Here is a 12,534-nt window from a genome sequence, read left to right as displayed (position 1 = left end):
GATCCAATAATTTAACCATGCTAGAAATTCTTATCTTGCCCACGGGCGAAGATAAAATGCCCGTATGGAACTCCTTTTTAATGGTCACCACATTGTAATTACCTCCCTTGTTGAAGACTGTCGTCTGTAGCATCACGGAAATGTTGTCTTGTGGCAATATTTAGAACGCTAATTAATTATTTCTCGCTTCAAATGTCACCATAAAACAGTTTTCATGCACCTTTTAAGAAATAATGCTTCACTCTCCTTAGAACTATTTAAAGTCCGATTTGACTATTAATATAATCTGAATCACTACGCGCAAATCCATGAAAACCACGAATTATCGCATATCCATACGCAATTATTTTCTCTAAGCACAAAAGAGTTCCAGCAAAAGATACAATTACTTAATTTTGTTAAACTGAGGTGGGAGAAAAAGCTACCATAGCCGCTCGTGTAAGATAGGTAAACCTCGTTTCCGCAAAAGCACCCTACGCTCGGGTCGGAATGAACTCTCGGCCATGGAAGATACTTATATTCTTTTAGCTGTAAAATTTCCCAATTTTGGCATTTTCACGACGTGAGCCTGAGGTACATATATGTAATCTCCCCACCGAATAAAAAAACTAAAAGTAGTGCTGAGGCTAAATTAGTGGATGAGGAGTTTAAGAAAAGGAAAAAAGAGAGACATGGACTTGTAATCTAACAATCAAATATTATAAGAGGTATGATAGTAAAATAAAATTAACATGCATATTTTCCCCCTCTTTGCACTAAAACGCAGCAAAATTTTCCCCTTCTCAAAGGCCCCAGGCCCCGTCCCCTTCTTTAGGAAAAAACCCCTGGTATGGTAGTTTTCTGATACATACAGATTGATGATATTTGCAATATCATTAAGAAAATATGAATCAGGCAGTAATTTACATCATCTTCGTAATTAAAACCTAATCAAACTAATTATAATATAATCGCTAATGTTCTCGTAGGCGAATTATATTTTAAGACTAGACAAAAAAGCCATGTTATTTATAGGGGTGAATAATGGTTGATTTATGTACGATCATGCCTTTCAATTATAGTGATTTGTCATTGTTGTTATTTTCAGCTTCATCCGATGAACTGCCGAGGTGGCGTGAGTGTAATTTCTTTTCCTTTCTTACATTTCACTGAGTGATGCGTAAAATGTTGGTTTCCGGAAGTATGAGGGGCCGTTTCAAGAGACCTAGTCACGATTATATATCTAGGGATATTTTCAAAAGTATCATTGTATTGTTGAATATACTCCTAGGTCAAAAACGCTCTGATCTTTATTAAAACGACCTCAGGGTTCTAAACTGCCCGTCTCTTGTGTGACCCCCAAAATAAGCCTGTGCAAGTTCTTACAATTTTGAAAAATGCAATATTAACTCAACAATAATTTTGTTGAACTCAAACTCGAACATTTTATCACTGATTTCTGGCATCTTCTATTAAAAGGCAGGGTCAGGGGCCGAAACTGCTGTAAGTCGAAAACACGGAAACCAACATATTTTTGCATCTAACTGCTGCCGTTGCAACTTCTATTGACTTTGTTCTTTAATAATTATCCTTCAAAATGCTTTTTTCTGGTTTAATACTCCTGCTTATCCCCCTTCTTTCTCTATTTCTGAAACGGTAGTTTCATCCTTCGACTCGTTTTCCTTACCAACTCAAATTCCTCATCCAATGATTGATGTTTTTGTTCTACTTATTTATAAGTTTCTGTTAAACTTTTATCAGCTATAAACGCCTTAAATAAACGTAACTATCACTGGACTGGAGACGTGGATCTGCTTGTCAGATAAACGATCCAACTTCACAGAATTGATGAAACATTTCTCAAAAAACAAAACGTTTATAACACATATCGCCATCATATTTGTTAAACCTGTATCGAATACATTTCGCCATCAGATTTGATAAACACTTATATAGCACCCATGGTCATCAGATATCAAACATTAATGGTCACGTCTAAGGAAATGAACGTTAATTTCAAACCTCAGCTTCTTTAAACATGACAGCAATGCCGAAGTGATTTCAAGGCATGTGTTTACATGTATAATGTCGAAATGTGATTCATAAAAGTTGGAAGTCTCCAGTATTTGGAATTGGCATCAAACATTGATAGAGCAATCTTATTGGTCAGATTCGGAAAACTATCAAATATATAGTGGTTAATGACTTTTAGGTTATGCACTTCTGTTTCATCTTCTTTTACATTTCTATGTAAATAGGCACAGTTATTTTTCCCCGGCATCCATGTTGCATCAGGTCGGAAGTAAGCAAATTTTTAGTCCAGTAGAAAAAAATAAGTATCTGTGATACACATGATTTATTTTCTTTATGATTGAGGTACTGAACTGAATTCAAAGAAGACCAAATATATATCATATGCATCACTTAAACTTACCAGTCATAAGTTGCATTCTTAATCTTAAATTCATAGAGTGTGAGTTCTGATACACGGATACTGCTATGTAGGCCTGATAATAGAAAACGAAATCCGCAGAATGATTTTAAGCAAGGTCATGTTTTTGCTGAATAGATTTAGTTAATATGCTAGTTGTTATCCCCCGGTTGTGACTCAGTAAACATTCTAAATCTTTTCCGCTGGTTGATTTTCGGTAAACTTTATAAAACTTTTCCACTCTATGAGTTTCAGTCTTTTTCGCTATTTGATTGTGTGTTTTAATAATCTGGTCTCAGTCACTGGTTGATTTGTACTAAACATACTAGGTGTTTTCGCTGGTTGAATTCACTCAAAATTCTAGGTATTTTTCGCCGACTAAAAAACAGTCAACATTCTAGGTTTTTTCACTGGTTTATTTTCAATTACCTTTTGATGTCTTTTTCTCTGGTTTATTTTCAATTACCTTTTGATGTCTTTTTCTCTGGTTTATTTTCAATTACCTTTTGACGTCTTTTTCACTGGTTTATTTTCAATTACCTTTTGATGTCTTTTTCTCTGGTTTATTTTCAATTACCTTTTGATGTCTTTTTCTCTGGTTTATTTTCAATTACCTTTTGACGTCTTTTTCACTGGTTTATTTTCAATTACCTTTTGACGTCTTTTTCTCTGGTTTATTTTCAATTACCTTTTGATGTCTTTTTCTCTGGTTTATTTTCAATTACCTTTTGATGTCTTTTTCTCTGGTTTATTTTCAATTACCTTTTTATGTCTTTTTCTCTGGTTTATTTTCAATTACCTTTTTATGTCTTTTTCTCTGGTTTATTTTCAATTACCTTTTGATGTCTTTTTCTCTGGTTTATTTTCAATTACCTTTTGACGTCTTTTTCTCTGGTTTATTTTCAATTACCTTTTGATGTCTTTTTCTCTGGTTTATTTTCAATTACCTTTTGATATCTTTTTCTCTGGTTTATTTTCAATTACCTTTTGACGTCTTTTTCTCTGGTTTATTTTCAATTACCTTTTGACGTCTTTTTCTCTGGTTTATTTTCAATTATTTTCACTGTTTGGGTAACAGTGAACCTTATTAATCCTTTAAGTTTGCTTATTTTCAGTTAAAATTGTTGAGTTCAAAGACAAACCGATCTGTTGTATTAAGACATAACTTAAATAACTCAATTTTCCCATGTTTTAACCTCAGTTCATATCATTTTATAAATGCATAATCAAGCATGCACTATGGTCATCAAACATCGAGTGTTTTTACTTTTAATTTCTTCATTCATACTGGATTATTGTGACTTGCATAGTTCTGTTTTCAAGCTTATAATAATTAATAAGTAGGTTCAACAATTTCATGAAATAATTTAATAATAATAATGTTTTGGTTAAAATTGTTTAGTGAATGTAGTTACCATTGTATTATTTTACATTTTGCACCAATTCCTACATAAGAATACGTGATTGGAGGTTTTGTTACCATGATATTTCATTTTATATAAACACTTACAAAGGTTTATAATGACGGGTTTAAAATTAAAAACAACAACATTATTACGTATGTATTTGTTTCTACTTTCAGTTCCATAAGAGGCGTTTTGATGAGGTAAGAAATCTTTTTCACAACTTATATAAAATTGAGGAAAACATAATTGAATTACTCTGAGAAATGCAGTCCTTATTCGATTTCGTTTCTAGATAAAAAAATGTATAAATTTAGAACTTCTTAATTCAAAATTTAATTTAATAATATTTATTGAATGAATAGTATTACAATGAAACAATCAATGCAACATAAACAGGTTTATATAGTATTCGAGACAAAAAAAGTTTATTATCAAACATGCAAAGGGATTGTGTTACGAGTTTTACCAACATCAACAACTCTCCTTACATAAAAAATCGCATTGAAAAAATACCAACTGATTGTTTATCCGGTTGTCCGATAAGCGAAGTGATTAGCGCACTCGCTTCTTGCTTAGGCGACCCTTGTTCGATTCCCTGCCTGGGCGCATATGAGTTTCTGCTGGAATAGTGGGTTCCCCAGTTTCCCACTTAACTCAAGACCATACTCTTACGCAAAATCGTGTCAACGGGAGTGACTAAGCACACGTTAATTAAAATCGTTGTGAAATTAGTTTAAAACAACTGATTCTTTGAGTGTGCCAAAAATCTGAAAAGATCTTTGCTAATAATTATTTGTGATTTTCTTCAGACAAGCTCCAGAATAGCCGACAACATATACGGTCTCCGCGACAACATCAAAGGACAAATGGCTCGCCACAAAGATTTGACACATGGCGAGAAGTACAACACAGAGGCTATTCTTCGTGAGCTGTACGGCTCTCTAAACGCTGAACAGTTCAAAACCGATCCTGACCCGCGACGAAGCTATCGGAACACAAACGACGCGAGGAATTCGATATCGGTCTCAAGCAAACGATCAACATCGCTCAAAGATGATCTAAACGAAGAGCAGTTTGATACGTATGATTTTATCAACAATGAAAAGCGGTCCGATGACGATTACCCATTTGATTTAGACTACGTGCCAACGGCTTTGGCTGATCCCCCACCATTAGACAGGTTGAAAAATATCAAAGCGACGCATGACAAGTACTCAGACTACGATTTATTGGACGTTTTTGACGATTTCTCGGATAGGGACAGTTTGGAGCTCTTAAGAAACTACCACGACAGTGGAAAAATGAGAATACTGGATTATATTAAGCGTCTTCGACGTTAAATTCATAGCATATACCTCTGTTTACAAGGACAGGTATTATCTAGTCCCTAAGTTATATTGATTAGTTAATCAAGACGAACGACAGTTGAAATCAGTTATAGTATGTTTCCTTTTGTCTGTACCAATGGAGAAACATTAGGTGAAAGAGTGTTTCATAAGTTTTAAATATTATTCACATAAAAAATGCGAGAAGAACGTGTTAGTGAATATTGAAATTTGGATCGACACTTTCTCAAATAAAAAGGGCATTTAACGTGGTAACTGTTATATTTCTTTTAAGTATGTGTCGTTCCTGCTTGATAATGCATCTTATTTCAAATAAAACGTATGAATGAAAACTAAGGTGTTTTTTTTTTACTTTTCAATTGCTACATGTAGTTTACTGTTTTAATTTTGAATGAAATTATCGAGAAGTGGATGACGGAATAAGACGCAACCTGGTAAATCAAACGAAAGATACGTAAAGACATACAAAAAGACCTGTAAAATAATACATCATACATTGAAAAATACAGAGACAAGCCTAGTAGTCTAAATATTCTAGAATAACCCCCGTTTAGGGTCACACGGCAAGGTCCAAAATGACAAAGAACTATGAACAAATACATATTAGCATCACACACATACAACACCCGCAACAAACTAACACCACATACACAAATACAATCAAACCATATACTCTCATCAAAATTGCTTTACTGTTAAATGATTGGATGACCGCCTTGAAACGGCCAGTGAAACCAGCTGTAAAATGATTTGATTGGTTAATAGTAATTATTGGATCAAATTTTGGCCAATCAACAAACGTTTTGGTTAATTTTAAGCAAACTGAAGAGTTATATGGTTAATTTGACTTTGGTTTTCAACAAATTGGATCATTAATCTTGATTTTATATATTTCGATAAACAAACTTTGAACTTGATAATGACATTGAAGTATAATAAGATTTTACCTGTTTTGATAAATATGTTAGTTAATAGCAAAGTTGTAAAAATGGAATAATCTTATGATCATTTTGTGCCTTGTTTTATTTGCTAGTATTTAAGTTGAAAAATGGTAAACAAGATAACAGATAACATTACATATTATTTTTTTGTAATTTAAGGCCACCAGCCCAGAATACATATTACAAATCGTAGTATTTAGTACGTCAAATAAAAAGTATAGTACATATGTCTGACGTAACACACATCAAGCATATCAAAGTAGTGGTCATATATGGTAGTTTAAGATATATTCTCTTGTTGCCTATTATAACCTTCCCCTGTATTTTACATTTATGAAGTTACTACCTTGACAACCCTATAAAACGTGGCCGAAGTGTTCATAAAGACTCCTATACTCGGTCAGGGGTCGTATGCATTGCCAACTTAGATTTAACTTAAGTTTAAGAGTAAAATCTAAGTAGTTTATCTGGACTGTAAAAGAACTGGCTAATAGATCGAATGGAATCACAGACGTATCTACAGATTAGGATAAATAGTGGTGAATATTTTGCCCCGGTGCCTAGGCCTAAAATACATTTCGTTCGAGTTACCCGAACATACCTACGAAATAGGCGCCGACCCCTACGGTATTTATAGTCACTTGGTAAAAAAGCCTCGCCTACCAGTTTTTGAAAAGGATGTTACCCTAAACAAACCTTTTTTTACCCCAAGTCGAGTCGATGATGAGTAGTAATTTAGTGTCGTAAGAATCTCCTAAGAATCCTGAGTTTTCCAGTCTCTATGTCGATACTTAAGAAACAAACAAACAGGTATACTTCTGTCTTTTTATTAAATGAATTTTCCAAAAAACACTCAAAATATTAGCCGATATATATTAACGTGACAATTCAAGAAAGGTGGTATCACTTTAACTATAAAACTACCTACAATAAATAAAGAACACACTATATTGAAGTAACCCTGGCTGGCACACTGTAACCCCGTGAAGTCCATTGAAGAAAGTAATGATTTCTAGTGTGACTGTGGGTTTCTGGAATTGTCAAAAGAATGTTTAAATAAACACGGATTTAGTGTAATTCAATTGAATGTCATACTATTTCAATAACACGTACACCAACTCATATGACGTGAGTAATTTATTAAACTATCTTACCTAAGGCTAATCAATTAACGCTATAATATGAAAGTCATGTTTATAAACTATATATTCATATTTGATTCAATGTTATAGTATATACTAATTGATTTTTGCTCAATTGTGAAGATTTCTGTCAGCTGATTTTAATCGATCTCGAGTCCGGTTAAACAAGTACTTGGGTCATGATTTCAAACTGTCTCTCTCAAGTGGCAACACTGCAAATCTTCATTTCATTGTAATTTTCATTCTAGTTAAAAACTGCAGATGACACTTGCTAAATTTTGTTACTATTTGACAATAATTACATATATGTTTGTCAAACAAACAAATGGAATAAAGATTTTTTGTAACTTGATAAAAATGGCTTTTCTGAGTCTGAGACTAGATTTCACACTGTTCGCAACCATGACCCATTTGGAGCAGTTCAAGAGCTCCTGGTATTTCAGCAGAAAAAATAAGGCTGTATTTGGCAGGAAACAGATTTAAATACGTTAGTTTCTGATTCAACACACATGTGATCTATGCTGGCTGTAGAACCAGTGTGAATTGGTTCGTATCCCGGTGTTGGGGGACGTGAGTTGGATTGTGGTTAACAAGCCAGAATTGTGTGGCCCTACATGGTCTTTCCACACACACATACACACATATTTGGTTCACAGCCAGCGACCTTACGCGACCTAGTTTTGTTTATAACAAACATACATGTATACAAAGCTTCAACAACACATAATCTAAGCGAATCAAACGTACATTGCGATGCTGTCAGCTAGCCCAGGTTCGTTCCAATCCCACACTACTCGGCCTTTGGGTAGTTCCGCTACTCCTTGCGGTAGGAGCTTTTCAACAGGCACTGACCCACCTGGCCAGTTTCCGTTCATGCCCTGTCCACCCTGTGTGTTCCAGTTTCCGTTTGTGCCCTGTGTGTTCCAGTTTCCGTTTGTGCCCTGTGTGTTCCAGTTTCCGTTTGTGCCCTGTGTATTCCAGTTTCCGTTTGTGCCCTGTCCGCCCTTTGTGTTCCATCCGTTTGACCAAGAATCCTGGTTGTATCCAAAGCCGGGATCAACCACATGTGGACCTGTATTACAATATAGCGTTAACGAAGCGTTAGTTTTCAGCAGTTATTGTCTCGTGCGTTCAATATAAATTAAACGCTTGTTTGAACATTATATTACTACCTTAACATGATTCCATTGTAATAAAATTCCTCGTTTTATTCTATTATTTCGAAAGATAGTTTTGTCATATTATATCGTCGTTAATTGAAATGGAAAGGTCACGTGTTTAACTGCTGGGCTTGGCATATTGTTCAATTTTACATCGATAATGCAATAAAAACAACAGAGCAAACTCTTAAGTAATTGTTTTTATTTCTTGCACACCGGATATGCATTTCCGGGGAATATGGCTGAGCTGAAAAATGTCGTCTGGCACACCCTATGCCCGATGAGTCAGGTGCAACAGCACGCAAGTTCTTATTTCCTTACTATACAGTTTTGGAACATTAATCGCGACATTTCAATACAGCGCAGCTAAATTTGTAATTCTAACAAAAAAGTATTGATACCAAAAGAAAGAAATAAACTTGGTGGTTTTGAGGAAGTATTTAAAGTTTGCATTGATCTGAAATTACTACGCATTGTAGCGGAAACAACATAGCACAAGCAATATGGTGAAATCTAAAAAAAGCGTTTTGAACGTCAGCTTTTAATCAGATTTCATTTAAGATATGCAAAAAATAATGCAAAATAAATTCTGGTCAGGATCGAAAATTCACACCCTTGAGATGCGTGGACGGTAACTCGGCAGGCGTAGTTACCGGTTTAAGCATGTGCTCTAGGGTCCAATTTGTAAAGATCTGACCGGAAACCCAGTATATATATAATGTTACACTGATAAAAGGATAAACACACACGGAAACACACAAGCACGTTCTTTTCAAGATTTGTTCATAACACATGTAATTTGACGATGGCATACAAAAGTCCTCAGTAAATACGCATATGACAGTTCCAGAAGAAGTAGAGCATGCTCACCGACCCTGGCGATAAACAACATGAGAATGACAATAAAAACTCAGATTAATAGTTCAAGCAGTATGTTTAGCACTGTCCTTGTAAAATAAAGCTGTACACAGAGAGAGAGAAATATACAGGTAGGGCACGTCGGCAAAATAATGTTTTTACTCAATGTTAGATTCATTAGCCTTAAGAATGACCAGTAAATTATTGACTGCATACTACAAAGAATGGTATACGACAGACTGCCTCTACCGATAAACAAATGTACACAAAACCGTAAAATCTTTTCGTTAAGATTTCCAACAATGGCTTCTTCATGTACATAAGTGTTTATTCTGAATGTATTTCCATGTAATTCGTTATATATAGAGTAAAATACTCCCAGAGACAATTATTTAGAAAGTGCGTTAAATATATGTATACAATGCCATACATATCATGAGTTTAATTGTTCTTTAGTAACATTTTGTCTAAAACAAACATATTTATAACAAAATAGGTTGTCCTTATAATGCATGTATGCCATTGCATTATTTCAAAGTTGTTCATTATATATAGAAATTAACCCAGCATTGACAACATAAAGTATACGGATGTATATGGAAGTATACTTAACGCTCTCATATGTTTATCATATGACGCACCTGTTAACCAATATAACCCATTAACTATTTAAAAAGTAAATTATCTACAAGGTGTGAAACTCATTAGATGATTGATTTTATTATTTCAAACAAGTATAGGGAGAAGATAAAACTGGAAAAATCAATGACATAAAATTACAAGTTAACTTATTCACATTAGTCAAATGTTTAAACAATCTTGCCACGGGCCGTTTTATATTGATTGCATTACATACAACATGGATAATAACATTGTTGATATACACCGTGAACAGCAGATACATTTGCTTACACCCATTTATTAAATAATTACAGATAACAACAAAATACGTTAAGCGAGCGAGTGCAATAAAATTAAAACTACTTCTTTCCATTTCTTTATAACAAATGATCGGTCGAAGAAAAAACCTTCGTTTCCTGATGGAAATACGTTATAATATCATTTGAGCATTATATATTAATTTTTCTTGAAAAATCAATGCGGTAAATCAGTTCAACGATTAAAACATAATATTTGTGGGACTTTACAAAGGTAAGAAAACAAATAAGGCCTAAAACATTTGGTTCGGGTTACCCGACCCTACCTACGAAATGGGTACAGTCCCTACCGTTTTTATAAAGCGTTGGAAATGTATTTGCGTGTGTTTTAATGTGCTTTTAATGGCTTTAAAGCATTATACAGAAGTTTTCTATAAAACAATTCTCCAATTATGACAAAAACGTTTTTAGGCAAAATAAATAAAATAAAAAAGATAAAAAATTAAATAGCCTTACTGTTTTTGAAATGGACTAAACCATTTTATTTATTTTTTGGCCTAAGGGGGAAAGGCGTATTCGATAAGGTACAAATCGTGTGTTGTCACAACATCTTTTTACATCAGTAAAAACAACAAATAATACTCACCACTAAGGTCTCCACTTCCTTGCATGGGATCGAAGTTGTACTGGTAGTATTGGTAACTTCCGAAGCCAGGATTGACATTGTTGTGGTCAAATCCCATCCCTCCTCCACCATTTTGTTCGCCATTCATGGGGAAGTTGTTGAAATTGTTGCCCCATCCCATATTTCCACTATCGAAGCCTCCTCCCTGCCAACCGGCTCCCTTCCAGCCCAAGTTCATACCATTTCCTTAAAATATTAACGATAAACTATTCTCAAGTTTTAATTCTTGAATTTACTATTTAAATCATGTGTATATTGTACATAAAAAAGTAGTAAAATTCTGGTTCTTTCGTGTTCGGGCAGCAATATCTCAAAACTTCAATCCCAAGTCATATTACCTCATAACATTAAAAAGTACTAAAATGCAAATGTTTATTACATTTAAAAAACACACATTCTGTACTAGATTATGTAGATTAAAAACATAATTACAACGATTCCTGGTGTACTTTTATCTCCAGAATTTTATTTCTTTAAAATATCGACATATTCTTCGAGAAGAATTGTTTTTAAAAAGGGTGAAAAACAACATTTACGAGTATTACTAACATTAATGTTATTTGCGAAAAAGAGTTGAGATAAAGATTTGACAAAATTATTTTGGAGGGTATATTGGTGCCTGATCAGTTTGTTTATTTCAATCTAATATTTAAAAAAAATTAAAAGGTCATTAAATATAAAAATACGGTTGCGTACATTTTTCATTTTGAGTAATTGCTCAAGTGCATTTCTTACTCTTAAACATATATTGTATTCTAGTTTTTTACCAACGATCTATATCAATATAATCTATTAGAGAATGGCTTTTGACTGAGTAAAAAGTTAAGTGGTAAAATTATTTTCATTTAAAAAAATGGGTCCTTTTTCTACACCGAAATTGGATTCTAGCTTGATTTTAATCGGCTAATGGCTACCATTGCAATTGCCATAACATTAGTATTTTATTAAGAAATAACATGCAAGCCGAACTGAAATACTTGTATATAATTGTCACCTAGCCAATCATTGAACAACTAATAGAAAATGTAACGTTACCAAACAAGTTTCCACCCAGCTTGTGAAAAGGCGAATTGTGCCAAGGTGGACACGGGATGTGGTGGGGCGGCGGTGGTGGTGGTAGTAGCATTGGTGGCAATCCTGCCTCACATAACACGCAGAAGGCGAGGACAAGAACACAAGTGTGTAACGTCACGTACATAACTGTTAAAGCCGAAAGAATTACCAAAATAAAGGACATACAGTTTGCATTTGTTAATTTTCTTGTTCAGTTGCACCAGGAATATTTAAGAAAATTTACTTTGTCTTATTTTAAATTTATAAGAGTAATATACTCAAACCAAACTATCTCAAAAGATAATTCACAGGAACAGTAAATGTATACATCTCAAACAATTATGTGTACTAATAAAAGTTTAAAGTACTCACCAAATGTTTTAATAGTCCAAATTTATTATCAATGTATAACTGTATTGCCTAACTAAAACTAATTAAAATCGATGAACAAAACAAACCATAGTTGTATAATAATTTTCCGATTTCCTCATATTTTAAGCCAATCAAATCTCTCAGCCTTTTGATGTTATAAAATGATTGACAGTATTATGTGATGTAAATTTTCAGACTTTTGGAGGAAACATATCGAAATAAGTCTTTTTATCCATCTCAAAGGAGTTCAGTATAGGCTACACTTGATAGGTGAACTTTTTGT

General features: G+C 33.8%; 2 protein-coding genes across 3 annotated transcripts; one reads left to right on the top strand and one right to left on the bottom strand.

Annotated features, from left to right (window-relative positions):
• Window positions 1-1,093: 1,093 nt before the first annotated feature.
• On the top strand, window positions 1,094-5,480 carry LOC128229650 (uncharacterized). Of its 2 annotated transcripts, none has more exons than XM_052941426.1 (3): window positions 1,094-1,114; window positions 3,993-4,016; window positions 4,626-5,480. In XM_052941426.1, the coding sequence occupies exons 1-3, from the start codon at window positions 1,097-1,099 to the stop codon at window positions 5,154-5,156; spliced, it is 573 nt and encodes a 190-aa protein (XP_052797386.1). In that variant the 5' UTR covers window positions 1,094-1,096; the 3' UTR covers window positions 5,157-5,480. The 2 variants fall into 2 exon arrangements, with proteins under 2 accessions (XP_052797386.1, XP_052797384.1); XM_052941424.1 differs by having other exon boundaries at window positions 1,094-1,120.
• Window positions 5,481-6,973: 1,493 nt separating this feature from the next.
• LOC128230080 (N66 matrix protein-like) lies at window positions 6,974-12,289 on the bottom strand. Its single transcript, XM_052942075.1, has 5 exons — window positions 12,252-12,289; window positions 11,862-12,026; window positions 10,788-11,012; window positions 7,993-8,317; window positions 6,974-7,134 (listed from the first exon to the last, which is right to left on the bottom strand). The coding sequence occupies exons 2-5, from the start codon at window positions 12,022-12,024 to the stop codon at window positions 7,116-7,118; spliced, it is 732 nt and encodes a 243-aa protein (XP_052798035.1). The 5' UTR covers window positions 12,025-12,026; window positions 12,252-12,289; the 3' UTR covers window positions 6,974-7,115.
• Window positions 12,290-12,534: the final 245 nt, after the last annotated feature.

The sequence above is a fragment of the Mya arenaria genome, chromosome 4 (assembly GCF_026914265.1).
Source record: "Mya arenaria isolate MELC-2E11 chromosome 4, ASM2691426v1".
NCBI lineage: Eukaryota > Metazoa > Mollusca > Bivalvia > Myida > Myidae > Mya > Mya arenaria.
This window is presented reverse-complemented; position numbering and strand designations above follow the sequence as displayed.

What these genes read in the sequence shown, in the direction of transcription:
- LOC128229650 (XM_052941424.1), top strand. Translation starts at nt 1,097, where the DNA reads ATGAACTGCCGAGGTGGCGTGAGT. An exon ending in ACTGCCGAGGTGGCGTGAGT is followed by an intron (nt 1,121 to 3,992) that starts GTAATTTCTTTT and finishes TTCTACTTTCAG; the next exon opens with TTCCATAAGAGGCGTTTTGA. An exon ending in ATAAGAGGCGTTTTGATGAG is followed by an intron (nt 4,017 to 4,625) that starts GTAAGAAATCTT and finishes GATTTTCTTCAG; the next exon opens with ACAAGCTCCAGAATAGCCGA.
- LOC128230080 (XM_052942075.1), bottom strand. Translation starts at nt 12,024, where the DNA reads ATGTACGTGACGTTACACACTTGTGTTCTTGTCCTCGCCTTCTGCGTG. An exon ending in GCTGGGTGGAAACTTGTTTG is followed by an intron (nt 11,013 to 11,861) that starts GTAACGTTACAT and finishes TAATATTTTAAG; the next exon opens with GAAATGGTATGAACTTGGGC. An exon ending in AGGAAGTGGAGACCTTAGTG is followed by an intron (nt 8,318 to 10,787) that starts GTGAGTATTATT and finishes ATTGTAATACAG; the next exon opens with GTCCACATGTGGTTGATCCC.